The 22,596-nt window shown below is 34.3% G+C and overlaps 3 protein-coding genes and 1 non-coding gene across 6 annotated transcripts; 3 read left to right on the top strand and 1 right to left on the bottom strand.

Annotated features, from left to right (window-relative positions):
- Positions 1–442: 442 nt before the first annotated feature.
- Positions 443–6,032, bottom strand: LOC116120296 (DNA-repair protein XRCC1). 3 transcript variants are annotated; one of them, XM_031406388.1, is made up of 8 exons: positions 5,959–6,032; positions 4,871–5,163; positions 4,593–4,781; positions 3,688–3,799; positions 3,101–3,177; positions 2,797–2,907; positions 1,701–1,787; positions 443–891 (listed from the first exon to the last, which is right to left on the bottom strand). In XM_031406388.1, exons 2-8 carry the CDS (start codon positions 5,144–5,146, stop codon positions 556–558), a joined length of 1,188 nt encoding a protein of 395 aa, XP_031262248.1. In that variant the 5' UTR covers positions 5,147–5,163; positions 5,959–6,032; the 3' UTR covers positions 443–555. The 3 variants fall into 3 exon arrangements, with proteins under 3 accessions (XP_031262248.1, XP_031262137.1, XP_031262189.1); XM_031406277.1 differs by having other exon boundaries at positions 2,797–2,910; XM_031406329.1 differs by lacking the exon at positions 5,959–6,032 and adding an exon at positions 5,781–5,899 and having other exon boundaries at positions 2,797–2,910.
- Positions 6,033–6,135: 103 nt separating this feature from the next.
- TRNAS-AGA lies at positions 6,136–6,217 on the top strand. Its single transcript has one exon. It is a non-coding gene; the product is annotated as a tRNA-Ser (tRNA).
- A 153-nt stretch (positions 6,218–6,370) lies between these two features.
- On the top strand, positions 6,371–11,634 carry LOC116121702 (centromere protein C). Its single transcript, XM_031407645.1, has 13 exons — positions 6,371–6,650; positions 6,904–7,109; positions 7,209–7,297; positions 7,438–7,540; positions 7,615–7,790; positions 7,991–8,781; positions 8,872–8,968; positions 9,677–9,762; positions 9,861–9,969; positions 10,159–10,238; positions 10,348–10,453; positions 10,538–10,645; positions 11,142–11,634. Exons 1-13 carry the CDS (start codon positions 6,495–6,497, stop codon positions 11,267–11,269), a joined length of 2,235 nt encoding a protein of 744 aa, XP_031263505.1. The 5' UTR covers positions 6,371–6,494; the 3' UTR covers positions 11,270–11,634.
- Positions 11,635–18,859: 7,225 nt separating this feature from the next.
- LOC116119644 (F-box/kelch-repeat protein At1g80440) lies at positions 18,860–20,131 on the top strand. The gene has a single exon (XM_031405624.1). The coding sequence runs from the start codon at positions 18,953–18,955 to the stop codon at positions 20,021–20,023; it is 1,071 nt and encodes a 356-aa protein (XP_031261484.1). The 5' UTR covers positions 18,860–18,952; the 3' UTR covers positions 20,024–20,131.
- The last annotated feature ends 2,465 nt before the right edge of the window (positions 20,132–22,596 follow it).

Here is a 22,596-nt window from a genome sequence, read left to right on the forward strand (position 1 = left end):
AACTCAAAAGAGAAGCAAGATACAAACTTTAAAGACTTGAAAGACCAAAAACAGACAAACGAAATATCTTCAAAGATTCTAATCAATTATATCATAGATCATAATAAACCAAAATTTCATCCACTTTGAATATTCTCTTATCTTAAACGAAGAGTGACATTCAACATCATACATCAAATGGATCATATGTGACAATATACAATCTTATTCATTAACATATAACATTTTATCAACAATATTCATTACCTGGTTGTTATTATAATAAATAATTATTGATTCAAGGGGAAAGAAATGCCCAAAATGTTTTAACTTACTTCAAGAGTTCATCTCCGGAATGTTCAAAATATGACTAAACTGACCACTTCTGGAGATTGTTAAATGGTCAGATGTAAAATTGACAAAGCGATCGGTCGTTTTTCATATTTCTAAATGTTTTAGGACCTTTTTTTTTTTTTTTTTCTGTTAAAAACATTCACCTGCAGTGAAGTAACACCAGTATCACAAGCCTTCTTCAAACTTGTATACACAAAAATTTGGTCTGCCCTTACCGCTATCTTAGGAAGTCACATTTTTGTAAGCAAGTTCTATTTCTTCTTCTGTCATTTCAATGGTTTCATCGCTGTCATACCCAGCTGCATCACTTCGAGTTGCTGTCGATCTGCCATTGTTGCTCCTTTCACTTTCACTTTCATTTGTCTTTTGCTTTTGCTTCTTTGACACAGAGTCACTGTCTAACCTCTGTAGTTCCTCCTCGTATATTTGTTTCCAGGCCTTCGCCTGACTACAAAGATCTCCATTTGAAAGTGCAGCTGAACCCTTGCCCTCCAGCTTAGCAAGCTCCTGGACCACACGAGGGATGCATTGCCACTGCTCCATTATATGCTGCACACCCTGAGTATCAGACAAAAGTTAAATTAAATTGCCAAAAAACCATAATTTGTAAAAAATTTAGCCAATTAAGTGTATGACTATATCTGAAGTGGCAACTATAAAAAGATTGTTGGCAGTAAAGAGGTGTGAGGATTTTAACTTCTGACAAGTTTCTAACTTGAGAGAATCTATACGAAATTCTTTAGTTAACAGATGCATTATAAGATGGTGTTACTGAGCTTAGTAAATCACCACGTTGCATTGGAATGTATGTCAAAATGACTCAATATGACTAACTTGCCAGCTAGACCAACTCAGTAAAATCGGCAGGATAAAAGAGTTTTCATGATTCCATAGTATAACAACTTATTTGGCAGCAAAATCCAAGGAGGGCATGTACAAGAGTCCTATGCTGAATTGGTAGCAAGACAATTAGAGCAACGATCTCATCACTTGTTCAAAACTCTTTATGTCTCATGGGACTATAATACACTACTAAACCATGAGAAGTTTAGAGCACCATGAGATTTAAAGGTGCTTCAAAATCAATGTAACTTGAGTTAGAACAGTTATCTAATCAGAAGTCCAGTGTAGTACTTTTGAATCACAGTCAAAAGGAGGATGTGGAACACTGAATGCATTTTCTCCAGTTCTCAAATGAAAAAAAGAAAAAAATCAGAAGTGACAATCAATAAACTTGAAGTCTGCTGGGTAAATATCTATGTCCATGGATAGTGTTCCAAGTACTTTCCTCAGAGAGAGGTATATGTTATGCAGAACATCGTGCACATTCTTTAACAGGAAAAATGCATCATCAGAAAACTCAATACCTGCTTCTGTTCAATAGAATCTATAGCATCTTGCATACAAATTAAGATCCCTTCAGCAGCGATTTGTTTTATTTCACTTTCCTCTGGCTGCAAAAAAGGGAAGACTTATATCAGGTTCACTTTAACATGGTGCAACTCTTGTACCCAATTAAGAAGGCAATACAAGTAGTGGGATTTCACGCCTTTCTAAACTTCATACATATAATTAAAGGAAAATAATATTTTCCAAATCCTAAAATATGTTACTGGTAATGACTCAAAAGTTTAAATGCTTGATTCAGCAACTCAAGTTCATTTTCTTCTTTTATTTCTTTTTACAGAACAATACCATGTATAGCATGCATGGTAGGGTCATAAAATATAGTGAAGTATTAAAAAGTTAAAATGAAAAAGGGATGAAGAAGACTTCACTGACAGAAAGTAATTAAATAAATGAAACTTCAAGAAACTTGGACAATCACAAAGTTAAGAAGTTGTGTTGTAATGTGGTAGGAACCCACTCCAATAACTCAACAATTTGGGCTGGGCCATGAGTCTTTCATGGGCTTGGGTAGAACTCTACTTGGAAAACCGGCTTGCCAAGGGAGGGTGCCCAAGCCTTATAACCCACATGCTCACCCTTTTTCCTTCCAATGTGGGATCCTAACATTCCACTATTCTTCTGGAACCGACGTCCAAGTCGGCCTCTTTACCCCTTGGGTGACTATGCGGATCCCCTTTCTCTCGGGCCTCCATTCCCTTTCTCGGGGTAGCAGCCCAGGCCCAAGGTCAACCTGCCACAGGTCAGCCAACCACGCGTGCGCTGCCACATAAGCGTAGGATCATGCTCTGATACCAATTGATAGGAACCCACTCTAATAACTCAACAATTTGGGCTGGGCCATGGGTCTTTTATAAGCTTGGGTAGAACTCTCCTTGGAAAACCGGCTTGCCAAAGGAGGGTGCCCAAGCCTTTATAACCCACATGCCCACCCTTTTCCCTTTCAATGTGGAATCCTAACATAATGTCATGGGAAATGTTACTATAGAAAATCAACAAATCATAATTTAGTGATTGGATAAATTTCTTAGAAAACAAACACCAAGTGACAATCACCTTTTCCTCTTGACTCTCTAGCCATAAGATGGTTTTGTTTAAATCATCAGCAGCCCACCTTTTCAGTTCAGAAGGAGAAAATCTCTCTTTGCCAGGATTAGATGTCTTATTCTGCTAAACATATGGCAGAAGAAACAGATGAACATTGGTAAATAAAGAAGATAATGCAAATGGATTGTTAACATACAACCTTATCTATATACCATTTTAGTTTCTGAAACTAATGTGTAAGGATAACAGCATTACATTAAAATGAGGAAAGAGATAGATATAATCATACAAACATGTAAAAATCAAATAATACCTTGGAGGATGAAGAGGTGGTTGGCATTAATTTTGATCCTTTTTCAACCTTCTGAGATTTTTTAGATGGGTTTTCTTCTGCATGCCCAAACCAAAAACAAAAAGTGAAAAGAACAAATAGTAATTAGACTTCAACACTGGTCTTTAGCATCTGGGTTCAATCAGGAGATAAAAAGGACCTGGATGCGTATGCAAAGTATATAAATGTACAAGTTCAAGTGACAACTTGTGAAGATTCGGGAGTCAGAAGAGTTAATTGCTCATATACATTATCTGCAATTGCTAAACAGCAGATTTGCAAGAGGAAGGAGAGAACATTTATAATCCCAGATAAACAGGATCCTTGTCTACCTGAAGAGAATGATACAAGGATTCTCTTCATAAAGCTCCATCGTCATAAAAGGCTTTCCAAAACTCATTCAATTACTTCATACATCCAAAAAGGTTCATTATGCAAGAAACTTTCATTGTCTATTTATATGAAAGAGATGCCCTAAACAAGGGAGAAAAAGCATGCATCAACAAGGTAATCGAAACTCTTCAGACAAGATTTTATGCACCAAAGATGAATGTACGCACATGTATTACCTTCGCCAGTTTTATGAGATATATTGCCTTTCCGCCATGGTTTCCCAGTATGCATAAGGAACTTTTCAATATCAACGAGCTTCTTCTGGTTATAACATTCTATTATCCATTCCTAAGGAAACAAAAATAGAATTTACCAAAAAAAAAACCAGATGTCATCAGATGATTATAAGGTAATAACTTAACAATCAAGACTCATCACAGCAATGAGGAAATAAAGTTGGGCATCGTATAGAGAAGGTGAAAAGCTAGTCCTGTCATCTAGACTAGATTTAGCTTGACAGATTTGCTAGATGACAACTTGAGAACTTTCTGTTAAAAAGCAAAAGGTGATTATTTCATTCTTTGTGAAAACAAGGAATATTTCATTTCAAATTAAGACGTACATTTTCGGGATTTTTGAATGAGTGAATGGGGAACCTAGTTAAGGGCTCATTATCAATATCAATACAATTTATCTTGGATTAGATAGCCTAGATCAGTACCACAAAAATGGCAAACCAGAGCCAATCAACACTGTCTAACTCAAATAAAGCTTTCAACAAGCATTCTGCATGACATCTGCTGGAGAAAGGTGTATGAAACCTCTGTAATAACTAGCACATAAAAGGAGTGAGCATGAAATATAACGCATAGCAAAAGAACAAATCTAATCATGCAAAGTAAGAGTTACAGTTCTCAATTTTTCCTCAAATTAGAACCACAAGTGAGGAGGTCCTATATGAATGCTAATAAAGCAAATGGCAGTAACTGAGCCAGAAAAGAGTATTCATAAATCTTGCTTCAATTTTAAGAAATTTAAATTAAAAAAAAAAAAAATTGTCTTTGCTTGTAAAAAATTTCAAGCCATTTACATGCAAATCCTACTTTATATAGAGGGATTACTAAACAAATAAAGCACACACCTTCGAAATAATTGTACCACAATCTGCCTCAACTTGCCGGAACTTTGGAGTATTTGGAAAAGCACAAACCAAGAGCGTGCAATCTGAGTTCCAGTCAGCTTGATAAGCTGCTCCCATCTCAATGGCCTGTGACCTCAACATACTTCTCTCTGGATTAACAAACCCTGACAATACAAAAACAACTCCTTCCTGCCCAAATAAAGATTATAACATCAGCTGTAATGTCAAAACCGAACTCTAAAATACACCAAATTCACAGACCCAATAAAATTAAGCACCAGAAGTTTGGAGAAGTTTGCAGTACTCGAACTAGAAGCAGCAGATTTTTTGCTGTGTTCAGTTTTATTAGAGGGACTACCTCCACCGACTGCTTTATCGTGCCCTTTAGCTTGTTTGGTTTCTTCAGTTTTTTCTTTCTCGTCATCATTAGCAGCATCTGTTGACTTCTTTCCATGAGATTTGCTCCCGTGTTCACTTGAACTCATCCATGAAGGAAGATTTCGCTTCTGATTCTTATTAGCCCCTTTTCTCAACTTTGCACTTGATTCAGACATGTCAAAAAAACTTTTACCTAAAAGTACACCAAAGACAGATATTAGACAATACGCTACTTAGCAGAGATTGCTATCCTGATTTAACATAAACATGAAGTTCCAAAACTCAAAAGATACTCATCATTGTGAATTTTGTGATGCTATTAGAGTACATAAATCAAAAGATGCAAAGCTGCAATCCTAAATGTCCTCAAACAGCAATATATAGAGAAAAAATAAAGAAAAGAAATCAATTCAGCCATATTATAAGCAATTGTAGGAATGAAATTCAATACATGAAAGATCTTAACTTGCGGAAATTCACTTATTCGAGCAAAATGAATTTTCGTTGTGCTGTCTTTGGCAGAATTGAATTGGACTGTAGAACTAAAATTAAATGGAATTACTATGTAATTCCACTCAATTTCAACTCAAAAATTCAGGACAGGTAAAATTAAAGTTTAATGTTTACTAACATTAAAAATACAATAAACTCTCTCCCTCTATTTACAACGCTACGAAGAAACTATTCATCAACTAAATTTCAAAAAACTCAAAAGCATCCACTTTGTCAGCACAAATGCATGTTTCCTGGCAGCACTTTCGTTGCTTCCAAAAACAGAAAAGAATAAAAAACTACTTCCAGTTCACTCACCAGACAACGCCTTTACACAATCACCGCCATTTTCACTTCCAATTGTAAATCATACAACACAATATAATTAACAACATTAATTAAATAATCTGACTAAAGATGCAGCAAATATATTTCATCTCACTCAGCGACAAAATTTACTACTAAAATTTTTGAATTAAAAAATAAAATAAGTTACCTTTGTCTTCTCCAGAGACTCAACTTTATGGTTCTGTTTCTCACTTCGCTTAGCTCTGACCTTTACGATTAACAGAAGTTGCCAAGGTATTAACTAGAGAATATTTGAACATTTTCTTTGAAATATCAAATTAAAAAATTGTATTTAAATATTTTACTGTAATCTCATTTCCAAGCGGTGGACGTGCCGGAGTGGTTATCGGGCATGACTAGAAATCATGTGGGCTCTGCCCGCGCAGGTTCGAATCCTGCCGTCCACGTTTTTTTTTCGTACTTTTTGATGAGCTTGAAAGTGAAATGTCGGAAATGCCACAATCGTCAGATCACATCATTTTGGAAACGAGGAAGTCTTTTGTAATTTCATATACAGCCCTAAAAAACTAGTAATCACACTGAAGCCCCAAACTCGAAAGAGGAAAACAATCGCTCTCACTCCCGCTCACTTCCTCTTTTCGAATTACAGTATTTACACTTCTCTCTTCGAGTAGGCTTACAGTTTAATTCGGATTATTCAAATTCAATCTGTTAACTTGGACGATGACTGCCCAAACTCAGAGGTCCGACCCGGAGGATCCGCTGGAGGGCTACTCAGGTCTAACGCTGTTTCCTCGTACACTTGCGTCGATTCCAAACGCTCCTAAGCCCTACGATCCTCACGATCTTCATCGCGTCCACAATTTCCTCAAGTCCATGGTACTTTGTTCCCAAAGCTGTTTGTTAAGTTCGTTTTAGCTTGATTTCTTAGGGTTTGTTTGGTTTCTGCTAAAGAAATGCAACACAGAATGTTGAATTTTAAGTTTTGAGGGTTAAAACGGTTTGTTGTTTGTTTATGTTTTAATTATTTGGCATTTTGACTGTTTGAGGTTTGTGATTGGTTTTTTTTTTTTTTTTTTTTTTTTTTTCTGAAATTAAGTTGATATGCATTTTTTTTTTCCTGTAATTTCAGACCTTACCAAACCCGAATACGATTGTGGAAGAGGCGGAAGCTGTTGTAGATTGTAGTTCAGGACTCGCTGGATCTGAAATCCCAAGTTATTTAATATCAGAGTACAAAAATGAGCATGTTGCTGCAAGGGGTACTGAAAACCCCCAAGAACGAAGACCTGCTTTAGGCCGTAAGCGAGCTCGGTTTTCTTTGAAGCCTAACTCGAGGTAAAGTGTGTATTTGGTGCCAATTAACTTGGAAAAAGAATTGGACTTTCTTTAAGAGTTGTGAATGTTAGTTTAACCGGGTTGTATCTTCGTTGGCAGTCGACCTACTGTGAATTTGGAAACAAGTTTGGACATTGGTAAACTGAAAGATCCTGAACAGTTTTTCTTGGCTTTTGAAAAGATTGAGAGTAAGTTTCCTGCTTCTTTTTCTTGTAAGAAAAAGTTTGTTGCTTCTTTTTATTACAAAAAGTGGTGCATGTTTTTGCATTTTGGAATATATGTTGTTGTTTTGTGACTTAGCTCTCTGGGTGTTTCAATTGTTGTATAGATGCAAGAAAAGAATTACAGAAACAAACTGGTGGTGATTTGATGGACTTGAATCTGCAAAATTCGTCCATGGCTGCTCGGCCTCGTCGGCCTGGAATTTTGAGGTAAGTTCAGCATGTTTAAATTAAGGACTCATTCCTTTAGTTATAGAACATAGCCTTATAATTCCATATTTCAGGAGGTCAGTTAAATACAAGCATCGCTATTCAGATGTTCTGTCCTCTCAAGAAACCTTGGAAGAGAACATTCTCAGTCCATCCGGTTACAGTGTGCAACAAGAAACCATCAATCCAGATGATGCATCACTGGATAGAGAACTAGTTGATGCAGCATTGCAAGAAACAGAATTAGCTGGTGAGTGAATGCTATTGAAGAGAAAGGGTGACTAGTTCACCTAAATTGGTGACATCTCTTCTTTACTCCTCTCTCTTTCTCCCTGCCATATCTCCTTCAAGATTTTAGCCTGATATACAATTTGACTTTTGATTTCCTTATCTTGCTAGTTTTCATCCAATTAATAACCCTGATGGAATGAGTAACAATATTGTATGTAGATTCAATAGCCAAGTCAGAAAAGAAAGTTAACGATCTCTTGGATGAATTGCTTAGCGATAATTGTGGAGGGCTTGATGGGGATGATCCAGTCTCTCTTTTACAGGAGCACTTGCAGATTAAACCCATTGATCTAGAGAAATTAAGTCTTCCTGAATTGCAAGCTGTCCGAAGGATCGATTTAAAGGCTTCAGGAGCAAACTTGCCGAAGCCTAGGCATGTATTATCAGACATACAGAATTTGTTAAAAGGAGTCAGCAGTAAAACCCCAAAGAAGTGTCAGCAGGCAGAAAGCCCTGTTTCTTCTTTAGCTTCTCCAACTCCAGCAAAGTGTCCACTGAGCTCAATAGTATCATTGAAGAAACGCATCTTGCGGCTGAATCCACTAACTGATCCGTATTCTGCTCATGAGATCGACCAATCAATAGCTAGAAATCTTCTTGCTTCTGAAAGTATCAAAAAACAAGCTGATCAGGTTAACACGGAAAAGGAGTTGAGCGCTTCTACTGAGTTGAAGTCTTCAATGATAGAAGAAAGTGACGCTGCAGACATGAATCTGGGTTTACCTCATGGGATGATGGGAAATGCTCCTCGTTCATCGGACAAAACGGTGAATGATAGTTTAAGTAGACTTGGTTATGGAGTTGGTGTTGGCTCAAGCGGATCTCATGCTTATGTGGAGAATAAAAATAGTAGCAGTTGCATGGAGAACAGGATTGTTAATGAGATTTTGGGTAGGCCTGATACTGTTACAGATTTTCAGACAACTGTCCCAAATGGATTGGATGACAAGGTAACTTTATGTTTTAACCTGTTTATATTTGGTCAGGTACTGTGCTAAGTCTTGATCCTGAATGTTACTCTTGTGTGGTATTCTGACAAGGTACATGAGAAAGATACGCTGCAGGAAGCTGGAGATCTTCTATGTCCAGATCTCAACATGGAGGACTCAACTGTGGAAATTTTGAACAGCACTCAAGGTGAGTTGGGAATGATTATTGCTTACTCATCCATCACAATAAATTTTAAGTGACTCATAGCATTTTCATAGTCATTATAAGTTCTTTCCAAATATAAAATGTGTGCTGAAACCAGAAATGCTGTAGTTCTGTCACCTGTAATAAGCATGATAGTCTTTTTCTTCTTCTTTTCACTTTTTCAATGGATAGCCTACTTTTGGTAGTACATTTTAGTTGATAATTCCATGCTTGATTCCAGCATTGAGCATGTGTTGGAACTTGATATGATCTTGATTCAAGCGTATTGAGTGCCAGTTTCATTCAGAGTATCCTGTGTAGAGCTAAAGCCAACAGGTAGTCATGAGTTTCAGTTTGACTTGTCACAATGAAACCAGTTATCACTGCACAGTTTGATTTGACGGAATGGAATATTCTACTCTACTCAAGCTACCATTGTCTTGCAATATTGTGCACACAACCTACCATTTCAATCTGGTTTTCTAAGGGCATGACCGTTTGAGTTGTCTTAGTAGAGTATACCTTTCTGCATCTGGAATTAGATTCTATTCATCTTTTTGCTTAGAGAATAACATAAGCATCCAAGCAGATTTCAACCTGTGGTTTTACCGTCCACCCATCTTATAAAAAGAGATGCCTTTAGGGTCCTAGGCGATTGGCTAATTTCTCTATTTGTGCTCAAATTCTCCTTCTTTTTTCTCCCTTCAACAGATCAAGAAAATACTCCTGTAGTTGAAGACCGTGCAACTGATGGGCTCTCCAATATTGCAGACACTGATCGAGAACAGCACAAAGAGGTTAATTTCAATCTGTTTTCAATAAAAATCAGTATTATGCATTCCTTTTTAGTAAATTTTTTCCTGTTGGAAGTTTCTGATCAGAATTACTTTACCAGAAAGCTCAAATTGCTACTGAGGAGCCACTGAATGATCAAAACAGAGCGAAATCACATCCACGCAAAAAAAGTAAACTCAAAAAAGTTTCTCATAGGAAAAACCTTGCAGGTATTTTACTTGCACAAAAATATTCAAAACGTAATATCAAAATATTCAGCTGTTTAAATAATTATATATGTGGCGTTTTAGCTTTTGGTACATTCTTGGTATCTGTGATGAGACAAAGCACCAGAATTAATATGCTTTACCTGTGCTCAATTTTTCTTTCTTTCTCTTTTCTCCTTTCAACCGGTCAAGCAAATCATCCTGTGGTTGAAGACCATGCAACGGATGGGTCCTCCAATACTGCTGAAACTGCTCCAGAGCAGCAAAACAAGGTTAATTTCAAATCTGTTTCTCATTAAATCAGAATTATGCACTCCTTGTAGTAAATGTTTTTCTTATGGAATTTAGTTTTGATCAGAAGTTCTTTTTATTTTGCAACAGGAAGTTCTACCAACTGGGGAGCCACTGAATGAGCAAAGCAAAGTAATATCACGTCCAGGAAAAAAAAGCAGACGGGAAGAAATTTCTCGTAGGCAAAGCCTTGCAGGTTTTTACTCGCAAAAAATTCAAAGTGCAATTTAAAAAAATTTCGGCTTTTTTATTTGAATTGCTATTGTATGTTGTTTTCTAGCTTCTGGTACATCATGGGAATCTGGAACAAGACGAAGCACCAGAATTAAGTCAAGACCTCTGGAGTATTGGAAAGGTGAAAGATTTTTATATGGGCGCGTGCATCAGAGTGAGTACCCTTTCATGTGGATTTATCCATTTTATTTATGAAATTTGTAATGTTGAGAGAATGTTGAGTATTAATAGTTTAAGATAGTGGAAATCTGAATTTCTCAAGTTTGTTCCATTTTTCGGTTGTTGAATGTAAATTTTTATGACAATTAAAATTCTTCTCTTAGTAATTTAAAGTTCTATGGCAGAATAGTTATAGGTCTTTAAAGTTATTGAGTAGAAAGAACAAACTAGAGTCGACCATTATTTGGTGACAGCCAGATCCTCTTTAGTTGTTTTTAATTTTCCATGTGATACCAAGTTACAGATGTTCAAAAACATATATCTCGCACACATAGAATGTGTATTACTCCTATCTAGTAGTGTAAAATATATTTCTATGATACTAGAAATAATATTTATGAACGGATCTCCTTCTCCAGTGTGTTCGATTAAAATTCAAGCATAATTCCTATGACGGTACAATTGATCAATTGTTTTTTATCTTGTGGCAGGTTTGACAACGGTTATAGGAATAAAATATGCATCTCCAGGAACCAATGACGGTAAACCAACCATCAAGGTGAAGTCTTATGTCTCTGATCAATACAAAGATTTAGTTGATCTAGCTGCCAGGTTTTGAGATGACTGTGAGCTGGTCTTCATTCACTGAATGGAAAACTTGGATGTGTGACTCGGTGGATGGAGTATCCATTGCATGATATCAAGCCGATGCTTGTTCGGCATTTTGAGCAACCCCTGGAGACGGTACAAAGAGAAAGTTAAAGATTATAATTTGAGTTCCAGTTTAAAAATCTGCAGCTTGACTTAGTTAATGTTTACTTGTAGAAATAGTTCGTTTCTGCACAAAGTTCTTCCTGGATTCTTGCATGTTCTGTATTCTCTCTTGACTTGTAGTAAATCAAACTTTGTATTTAGCTTATCAACAAGATCATTCTTTCTGAAAACGTGTATTAGATTCTGACTAATTGACTAACTTCACTTCTTTTTTGGTGAATTTTCTGGCAATCTTCTCGCATTAATTGTCTCGTGTTCATCTTTAGTCACTACATGCTTTGTTTGAATCTAACTTTATGTTGTAACATGTAATGAAATAAGATTTTTATTAATTATATAATTAATATAACAATAATTATAAATATTTATTTATTAATTAATTTAATTACTATTTTAATAAATCAATATTTATTACAATTACTAAAGGAATAATTTTTATTTTTATTTTAACAATAATTCTCTAGTAAGGATATTCTTATATAATTAATGTAAGGATCATATAATAAAACAATTTTACCTTAAATTTTAAATTGAAATCATTTGTAAAATATAATAAATACCATAGTTTAACGAGACTACATTTTCAACATGGTACATCACATATTCCTTTCATATCAACTGCGGTCTTTCTTCGATAACCCACTATGCTCTAGACGTCTAAATCTAATAAATTTTATGGACTTTTCAAAATGAGATCTGCCTATATTTCTTCCCAATAATATTGTGTTTTTGACTTTGATTCCCAGAAAATTTGATGTTTCCAAGTGCACTAACAGTGCACATTGATTTTGCACAAACTATCGACTTTTCAATTTCTGGTCTTCATTCTGAACGTATTTTCTCTTTCAATTAGCTGTCTTACTGTTCCCATTCTGAGCGTGTCATTTAATCTTACGCTGCGACACGGTTTTATTAACTTTTTTGACGGTTTAATCAGACTCATTCTCATTCAATTCAAATTGTTTGATTTTGGTTGGATAAATCCAATCCTTCACCTCAACTTAATTCACTTTGAAATTGAATCTTGTCAAGTTTAAAATTTTAGTCCAAGTTTGAATTAAATAGTCTTGAAATGGTACCATGGGAAATATTTCAAGTTTCCGAAGGTTCAATCAGAGAAGAAAGCTTGTTCAAGTGATAAATATGTTTGTGAATGCACAAATTACGATGGAACTTTTTACTTTTTCCATGCTGCGGAAACATCTTCTTCTTTTCTTTCTTCTTGATTTGAAATAACAATACGATATTGATGCCCAAGCTCTTACGCCAACGTTTCTTTGAATTTTTTCTTTGAGCAAAAGCACATATCCCCACCCTAGGTTTGACGATATTATAGTTTGGTACCTCTAATTACATTTATTCTAAATCTCATCCTTAAATAACACTATTAGCAATTTTGAGGATATAGGGGTGCAATTACCATAATGCCTTTAACCCTAAATTAATAAATTATGTTTTAACCCCTAAATTAGTAGAATTATAAAATTTATTATTTTATTTTCAAATTATCTCAATAACACTCTCGGTCACTACACACCCTGTCGATTTTTGCATGATCTGGGTTGTTTCTAATGGTGTCGAACCCTCTAGTCACCTCCATCACCTTTCTCGTAGTCCATCGTTCAAAACCCCTATGGTTCCTAACTCATTAGCCCCTCCAATTGTCGGCGTCGTTAGGCTTAGGGTTTCACTATTCTTCGCAAGATTCTGACTGTGAAAATCCAATTAGACACCACCACTACAACCAACGTCTCCAACTCTATAAAACTCCTATGTCCTCAGCAACCATTTAGTCGTCGTTCGCCTGTCGAGAGTTCGTCGACCTTTTTTGGTGAAGTGGTGGACGGCAAACGGTGAGCTGTTGTAGCTGGGAAGGTTAGGGGTTTTGTAAGGGAGGATGCGAGGAGTCAAATGGTGGCGGTGGTGGTGGTGGTGGTTGGGGTTGTCGCCTTTAAAAACCAGTTGCATGTCATGGCTGCCGTGACCGGCGATCGGCAAGTGATGAGGGGTTGTGAAAAGTAAGGTTTTATAAAGAGGAGGATGGGGATTCAAATGATGGTGAAAATGGTGATTTTGGGTGGAAGAATCACCTTAAAAAAGGGCAAAAAACGTTGGGGACGTCATCTGCTAACGTGCGTCGTAGGACTGTTAGAGGCAACGATATGCTAACGTGTGTTGTCCATGCAAAATAACCAGTTTACACCTTTACCGTTACATCAAACATTTTTCTGTTACTTTAAGAGTGAGAATCTAGGATAAATATAATCAGGGGTACAACTTAGGATTTCGTCAAACCTTGGGTGGAAATATGTCATTTACTCTCTTTTTTTTTTTTTCTTTAATTGAACGGCTTCTACACACTTTGAAACATGGTTGGGATTTCGGAATTTTTGTTTATTTGACTCGTTCTAATTTTCAGTTTGTTCATTTGATAATGACAATGACTTAAGTACGAGCACAAATTTTGAAGAAATTGTTTGATTTTAAAAACAAATTGGCATATGAAAATTTTGTATGCATTTTTTTTTTTTAATTGATCAAGGTATCTGGCCTAGCTTATGTATACTTTGACTAATCCTTGTGACCCATTTAACACGCTACAAGCCCAATGTTCAATGTTTCAAGATAAATCATAAATGTGGTAGATGACCCCAAGGTGGTTTGAACTTAGAAAGTCAATGAAGAAAACAAACTTTCTTGATCCTCAGACCAACCCCTTAGGGTTAATTTGTATGCATATTAACTTAAAAAGTTGAAGTTTTAAGGAAAGATTTCGATATGAGTTTAAGTTTTAATTACTTGATCAGTGAGACCTTTTGCCTTGAATATACTATTAAATAACCATTTGACCTAAGAACTTAAACTTTTACGTGATACCGAAAACTAATATTTAATTCTTACAAAAAGAACTTGACATTTGAATAAATAAACATGATTTATAATATGGAATAATGAATTTGTAATATTAAAGTAAGATTGATAACTATATGAGTTTTTTTTTTTTAGGTAACTGAGTATTCAGACCCACATTGAAACATGTCTAATCCTCAGGGTTATGGAACACTCTATAAGTACAATAAATCAAGGTAATTGCACAAATATGGTAGATATCTCTCTTGTGACCTCAGTAACTAAAGGATTTACCATTCGACCACAAGGAGAGAGATACTATATGAGTTTTGACATAATAGTTTAGATTTGCTACAAATTTTAAATTCTAATATCATAAGTTTCACATTAATCTTCAATATCCAAACCAAAACAATATTGTGGTCACGTCTTTTTTATTTTTCTTTTTTTAAATACAATCTCTCAAATTACTTATTATTTTTAAACTTTTATATATATATATATATAAAACAAGAAAGTGGTAAAAACCTAAGTGTTACTTTGAGATTTTATGCTGGACGTATTAAATTAATGCTCGATGATTAAATTCCTTTTTATGAATAGCAACAAATAATTAAAATTATTCCATAATGCTACATTTCTAAAAAGAGAAATATAAAATAAAATAAAATAAGAGATCGCAGTGCACAAGTCAATTGTTGTGACTATAAATTCTAATTTTGCAATAAAAATAATTATCCAAAATTTGTTGTCTATTCCCGAAATAAAAAAATTAATTAGTGGGTGCTTCATGCATGCCGTACGGTGACAAAATAGTGGGTATATTACTTTGATAAGTCAAGTGATGTTTGATTTAATTAAAGATTGGACAGTTGACTCATACCAATTTCTGGAACCAATTTCGATAATTAATGTCGATTTCAGCTCACATCAATTACTCATTGCATTGCCTTCTCTAATTATTTATTATTTTTAATAAAATATTAGGTAATTTAGATATATTTTAATAATATTTTATCCATAAAATAATTAAAATGAAGTGAATGGTTGATATTGATTGGTGGATAAACTAAACTAAATGAGTTGGCGCAATCATCCTCACAAATTAAAAATTTTATTAACTGTGCTATATATTCTCCACGAAAACACCCCTCTTTCTATTTACAATACCACATGGTGAGGCGTGGAATAAGTAAAAATTCAAGAAGACTGATTAAAAATGTATAAATTAATTAACTTTTGTTAATAATATTTTATCAATACGTCTCCATACATTTAATTTGGTCATGTCACATGGGCATGTCGGCATGTATACCCATCAACTCTGTCCTTCATAGCCACAAAAAAATAACTTTATAATATAAATTTATTCTCTAGGAAAAGATGTGCTCCCACCCAAGGTTTGGCCAAATAGTAAGTTTTCATCCCTGATTTTGTAAATGGTTTGAAAGAAGTAGTTTGAGAGAGAGAGAGAGAGAGTGCTTGTGAGAGAAATTTGAAACGTGGAGGGTTATTTTGAAAATTTTATTTTCATTTTAGATTTAATATAGTGTAAATGATCACTTTATCCCTTGATCGTTCTATTAAACAATTCTATATATCCACCCAAGGTTTGGCAAAATGGTAAGTTTCTACCCCTGATTCCATAAACGATTTTATAGAAGTAATTTGAGAGTGAGAGTGCCTGTGAGAGAAATTTGAAATGTGGAAGGATATTTTGAAATTTTTATTTTCATTTCAAGTTTTAAAACAATGTAAATGATTACTTTACCTTTTGACTATTCTATTAAACCATTTTCTATTAATTTAAGAATGAGAATCTAAAATTTATGAAACCAGAGGTGAAAACTTATCATTTCGCCAAACCTTGGGTGGAAACATGTCGTCTACTCTAATATAAATGCCAAACCCTAAGTCAATTATCATTTATCAAACACTTTACTTGATTCTAAAACAACATTATAGTGTCTTTTGACATGGCAGCTCAATTTTTTAGACATTCATGTCACAACAAAATAAAATTCTCCAATCTCCAGCTCACTACTTTATAAATGGATAGACTTCAATCATATTATATTATACTTTAATCATACAATTTTAATTAAGTTCAGCAACATGAATGATGTCCCTTCATTGTAAGTGTAACGTATACTAATCGAATTTTTCATCTTTCGGTTCATGTTTTATCCATAAGTTAAGGTATAATTTATTAATTAAATCAAGGTCAACTCTTAAAAATTATTGAGCAGAATATTGGCTTTAATCTGTTTTGTAAACCTTATGTGTCTAGATAATGTTTGTCCTTAAAACTGCCACCATATGTCAATCAACCATTAATTCACTACTCGAAATCTAACCTATTTAGGTTATTAATAAAGATAATCATTATAATTTTTATCTAACTAGTAATTTCAGTGTTCTAAAATATTAGTTTAGATTTTTGTAAACTGAATCAGACACCCTCGATCATCAAAACAATTTTTTTTTTTTCAGGGGATTAAATTGTGACTTCGAACAGAAGTCTAATATCATTTAATGCAATATTAAGAAAGTTAAAATTGATTTAATTCACTTTAATTTTAGTATCAACTCAAATAAATAAATGTATACTTCATAAGAATACACAAGATATTATATTGTAGATCGTATCTCGTGTAATGGAAAGAATGTAAAGTAATTTATTTTTTATCAATAAAAAAATATGCTTTATTTGTAAAATGGGAATCCCAACTTTAAATCAAGTGATAATATATCATAATAATTATAAAGATATATTATCTTTTACTTTATTATTTAATTTTAGCTTTAACGTGTGTTTATTGGTTGATATTAAAGAATCTTTAAACACACATTAAAGCTAAAACTAATATTACACTTGTAAAAACTTTAATCAAAAATATTTTTTTTTAACAAAATGACGGAACAGAATATAACGGAGTGAATTAATATAAAAAATCAAAATAACGAATAATTGCAAAAATACTTCTAGAAAGAAGTTTTCATATGTTTAATCCACCCACGTGTCACCACGCAACATGACCATTAAATAATTTAAAATTTACCAAATTCAATTATTTTTATTTCATGTTCACAATCTGTCAATGGCCACGTGGAGCCCAGTGACTTCATTTATTTCAATATATAAATCTTAAGTATTAACTAATCAAAGCCTTGGTAACTAATCAATCAATTAATTAACGGATTCATACAAACTCCTTTAACTTCACGATAGAATAAATAAAATTTTATTATATAATGCAAAATGTTATATTTAGTTATTTACAAACGAATCACACTATATTAATTTAATTTTTAATTTTTTGATTTAAAATAGTGACATAAATTTTTTACCTTTCATTTCATACAATTGTAATGAATGAAAAGTTATATATAGTTTTTTCATGTGTTATTTTATCTGTTTTTTAAAATCATTAAATTATAGTTTATTAATGGTTATTGATTAGCGTCTCAAATTAAGTAAAAAAAATTAAGATAATATGTAACACAATATGAAATAATAAATATAGAATTTATAAAATTAAAATATAAACAAATATAATTTTAAACCATCAAAACCCTTATATTTCACGACTGAAGAGTAATATCTTTTATATTAAATTTAAAAAAAAATCATATTTACAATATAATAATAGATCATGTTACAAATATGATATTGAAAATATTATTTTAAAGATATTATAAATGGAAAATACTACAAAAATCTCAAACATTTTTTTTTTAACGTAAAGGTCAATTTAAAAAATAAAATAAAGTATATAATATTAAATATTAATAGTTATTAATTAGTGTCTTCGGCCATAAAAATTCAAGTTACTAATCTAACTATTTACAATATATAAGATACTGTGAAATAATAAATATACGATTTATAAAATTGTAATATATACTGTCTGGAACCTTAAAAAGAATAATTTCTTTTATATTAAATTGAAAGAAATTATATTTACAATATAATAATAGATCATATTACAAATATGACATTGAAAAATAATATTTTCAGTATATTATAAAGGAAATATAATACAAAAATCTCTAACCTTTTCTTAAAGAAAATGGCAATTTAAAAAATAAAAAAAAGGTATTTGATATCCAAAAAAAATAGGAAAAATATATTGGAACACTATATTATGTCACTTAAAAGAAATTTTAATTAACAATAATGGACTTTTATGTTAATTTTCAGAACAATGAAGACCATTAAAAATTATAAATCACCTAATTACAAAATCTATCTCAGACCCATAATAAAGCATCATTTCTGTCCCTCATTTAAATTTTATTTAATAATGGACAAAATCTTTTGATTAAAAATTTTATCCAATTAAGGGGAAGATGACGAATTTCCGAATCTCTCCAATATTCTTTCTTATTTAATTATGCAGAGATTGATGGTGATTCCGTAATTTCTGCCGAGCCAACAGTATATTTCTGTATCCGTTAGGCGTTAACAGAATCACAAAAACAAACGACGCCCCATTCCGAAACGTTTTTTTTTTCACCGTCGTTCTAGAATCTGTCACTTCATTTTAACACTTATCTCTTATAACCCATAACACACTCCACTCTCTCAACATCAGCCCTTATATAAACTCGACCCTTTAATCTTCTCTTCTTCATTCCATTTCCTTCTCACTTTTCTTCCATTCAATTTCCGATCATGGATCTTATTCCGGATCTTCCCTATGACATCGCTCTTCAGTGCTTACTTCGCCTCTCTTACAAGCAGTTCCGTACTGTTTCCTCTGTATGCAAAACCTGGAACCACCAGATTCACCTTCCCGAGTTCCGCCGCCATCGAAAAGCCAGTTGCCATAGCCAGAAACTCGTCGTTATGACCCAGGCTAAGGTCGACCCGAATAGGAATTCGGGTTTTGTGAAGAGACTGGCTAGCCCGGTTTATAGGGTTTCTGTTTTGGAGGTGGGTTCGGGTCGGTGGTCTGAGTTGCCGCCGATTCCGGGGTTTTCTTCAAGTGGGCTGCCTTTGTTTTGCCAGGTGGCGGCTGCCGGATCGGATCTTGTTGTGATGGGTGGATTGGACCCTGTTACTTGGGAGGTTTCGGGGTCGGTTTTTGTTTTTGATTTTTTGTCGGCCACGTGGCGGCGTGGAGCGGATATGCCAGGTGTACAGCGGTCGTTCTTTGGGTGTGCATCGGATGGTGATCGGACGGTGTATGTCGCTGGGGGCCATGATTCTGAGAAGAATGCGTTGAGGTCAGCAATGGCGTATGACGTGGAAAGAGACGAGTGGGCCCGCCTGCCTGACATGACAAAAGAGCGTGACGAGTGTAAAGGAGTTTTCCAGCGTGGTAAGTTCCACGTCATCGGTGGATATTCTACCAATGCGCAAGGCCGTTTCGAGAGAAATGCCGAAGCGTTTGACGTGGAACAGTTTCAGTGGGGCCAAGTACAAGAGAACTTTCTCAAATCTGCCACGTGTCCTAGGACATGCACAGGTGGCGATGACGAGGATTTACTCATGTGTCACGAAGGTGCAGTGCTTGGACTAAAAGGCGAGACGTGGCAAGCAGTGACCAAGCTACCCGCTGAGGTATCCGACGTGGCATATGTGACGACATGGCAGGGGAAGTTGCTGGTGATTGGATGTGCAAGATTCGGTGAGCCCCACATTGCTTACGTGTTGGATTTGAAGAGTTACAAGTGGACAAGTATGGAAACTCCTAAAGAATTTTCTGGGCATGTTCAATCAGGCTGTTACTTAGAGATTTAAAGGTCTAGATTGTTGTTTTTGTTTTGTAAATACATGCTTTGTTTTTACACCAGAAGCAGTATTTTGTACACAAGTTTTTGTTTGATTGTCTAATCAGAGATTTTTTACCCTTCATTTTCATATTGTATATGTGTGTATATTATAGGTTTTACTTTTTTTTAGTTTTAAAAAACCCGTCATTTACTGTTGCATACATACTGTTAGTGTAAATGTGGGTATATCACCATTTCACAAATGGCATTAAATTGAGATGGGCATTGGCCAACTTTATTTGTTTGGCTGGGCGGCATTGGGTTTTATATAAACCATCCCTTTCAAATGATTTTTCTCTACTTCTATAGAGAAAATTTGAAATAAGAGAGATTTTTTTTTTTTTTTTTTTAGCTTGATAAATTTCTCTTTAGGTTTCATTAAATAACGACTTCTCTTTTCAAGTATCAGAAATAACAATATATTCACTACAAATGTATACCTAAACAAGTAGAAAATGTCTTAGAGAAGTATCGTGAAATAAATTGTTTTATATGATACCTAAACAAAGAAATTTATAGGGGAAATTGTGTTAAATCCTTATAATTATTATTATTTTCTGTAATATGATTATATCAAACTATTTATATTTTCTGTGGGTGTCCAGGTTATTGAATGCTCTCCACCGTTTTCCGCAAATAAATTTTACATAGTGGGCATAAATATATTATAAAAGACACTAATAATTCTTGTCATTTAGGTACGATTATGTACAAAAGATACTGCTCATCCTTGTCATTTAGGGTATGTCGGTGACTAATTTTTTATATAATTGAGTTGAATTGGAATTTAATAAATTTGAATAATTTATGATATTGTATTATACTTAGCTTTATTTATAATTATCTCAAATAAGTCAAATACATATACATTTTCTCAAATTTACTAATTAAAACTAATTATCATTTACTGAAGGATTGATATTACTTCAATTTTTGTCGGTTGATGAGTGTATTATTTGTACTTAATTTGAAGTCGGCCCTAAAATATGAGCCGCGTAAGAGAGGGCCGAGGGCGGGTCTCGTCAATGCGGCTTGCATGGGATTAAAATTTGAATTAGTGGAGCAGCAGTGCAGCACTAGATTAGTACTCAGGAGAGTCTGTACTTCCAATGGGTCAAAACTGTTGACTATACACATCATTACTGCTGCCGGGTCTTTGAGTCCAATACAGTGCAGCGAAACAAACGCGCCCTTATGGCCCAGAAGTTAAAATGCCGTGACGTTTGGATTGAAAACGCGGGCCAGGACAAATTTTCGCACCTCAAAATCCTGAATTTTGGACCGTTCAAAATTATAATTATTGAGTGTCAAACTAAGTATAAACCAAATCTCTTCCGTTAATTCCATCAATTGGCTCAATTTGAGCTTAAAAAAGTCAACATGACCGTCAATTGTCCCTGGATTAATTAAAGGGTCGCCTGGTAATTGCCCAATTTGCCTTTTGACTTTTGAATTATCATCTTAATTAAATGGATAATTAAATTAGTTAGACCCGCCTAATTGCTCAATTTGCCTAAACATCCCAATATATAAAAATTTTGTAAAATGAAAAAAATACCCCCACCACCTGCAGTGCTAGATCCCGGCCACCACTGCTGGAATCTGGCTATAAAATTTCTTTACACCACAGACCGGTCGGATCTGACAGGTAGGGCGTTGATATGACTTTTTCCGACCAGATCCACCACGGATCTGATTGAAAAATGTCAGATCTACGGCTAGATCTGGCAGTCGACGGTAGCCAAACTCCATCTTTGGCTGTTGTTGATCGTCAACGATGGCCATTTCTTTGGCCGTCGCTGACGGCCAGATCAATGAATTACCAGCCATTTCCAGGTGGTGTAGACTGTTTTGATAGATTTTGGCTACCACCGGCGGTGGTTGCTGGAATCTGGCAAGTATGGGTGGGTGGGAGTGTTTTTGTTAATTTCTAAACTTTTTTTCTAGGGGTATTTGTGAAATTAATAAACTTAAGGAGTCTAAAAGTAATAAAAAAATAAACTAATATTTCTCAAATAAAGTTTGGTGATTGTACATGAAATTACTGTATTACTAGCAAATGAAAATCGCTAGTAACACATGACAGAAGATACCAGTTTATAGTTTCTAAACCTTTTAGGTATCAAGTTATCATTACGACAAACCTGGGTAGTTGTAAGTTGTTCCCCTTTATTATTATTATTATTATTATTATTATTATTTTCTGTAATATGATTATATCAAACTATTTATATTTTCTGTGGGTGTCCAGGTTATTGAATGCTCTCCACCGTAGAGTCTGTACTTCCAAATTCCAATGGGTCAAAACTGTTGACTATACACATCGTTACTGCTGCCGGGTCTTTTAGTCCAATACAGTGCCTCAAACAAACGCGCCCTTGTGGCCCAGAAATTAAAATGCCGTGACATTTGGATTGAAAACGCCGGCCAGGACAAATTTTCGCACCTCAAAATCCTGAATTTTGGACCGTTCAAAATTATAATTATTGAGTGTCAAACTAAGTATAAACCAAATCTCTTCCTTTAATTCCATCAATTGGC

This window comes from Pistacia vera, unplaced genomic scaffold (genome assembly GCF_008641045.1).
Source record: "Pistacia vera cultivar Batoury unplaced genomic scaffold, PisVer_v2 Contig102, whole genome shotgun sequence".
In the NCBI taxonomy this organism is placed as follows: Eukaryota; Viridiplantae; Streptophyta; class Magnoliopsida; order Sapindales; family Anacardiaceae; genus Pistacia; species Pistacia vera.

Bases quoted from the DNA above. Each gene is read 5' to 3' on its own strand.
- LOC116119644 (XM_031405624.1), top strand. From the start codon at position 18,953: ATGGATCTTATTCCGGATCTTCCCTATGACATCGCTCTTCAGTGCTTA.
- LOC116120296 (XM_031406277.1), bottom strand. From the start codon at position 5,146: ATGTCTGAATCAAGTGCAAAGTTGAGAAAAGGGGCTAATAAGAATCAG. The intron at 3,800-4,592 runs GTGTGTGCTTTA...TTGTTTCCTTAG, and splicing joins GTGGTACAATTATTTCGAAG to GAATGGATAATAGAATGTTA. The intron at 2,911-3,100 runs GTATTATTTGAT...CCATATGTTTAG, and splicing joins CCACCTCTTCATCCTCCAAG to CAGAATAAGACATCTAATCC.
- LOC116121702 (XM_031407645.1), top strand. From the start codon at position 6,495: ATGACTGCCCAAACTCAGAGGTCCGACCCGGAGGATCCGCTGGAGGGC. The intron at 9,763-9,860 runs GTTAATTTCAAT...TTACTTTACCAG, and splicing joins ATCGAGAACAGCACAAAGAG to AAAGCTCAAATTGCTACTGA. The intron at 9,970-10,158 runs GTATTTTACTTG...CAACCGGTCAAG, and splicing joins TCATAGGAAAAACCTTGCAG to CAAATCATCCTGTGGTTGAA.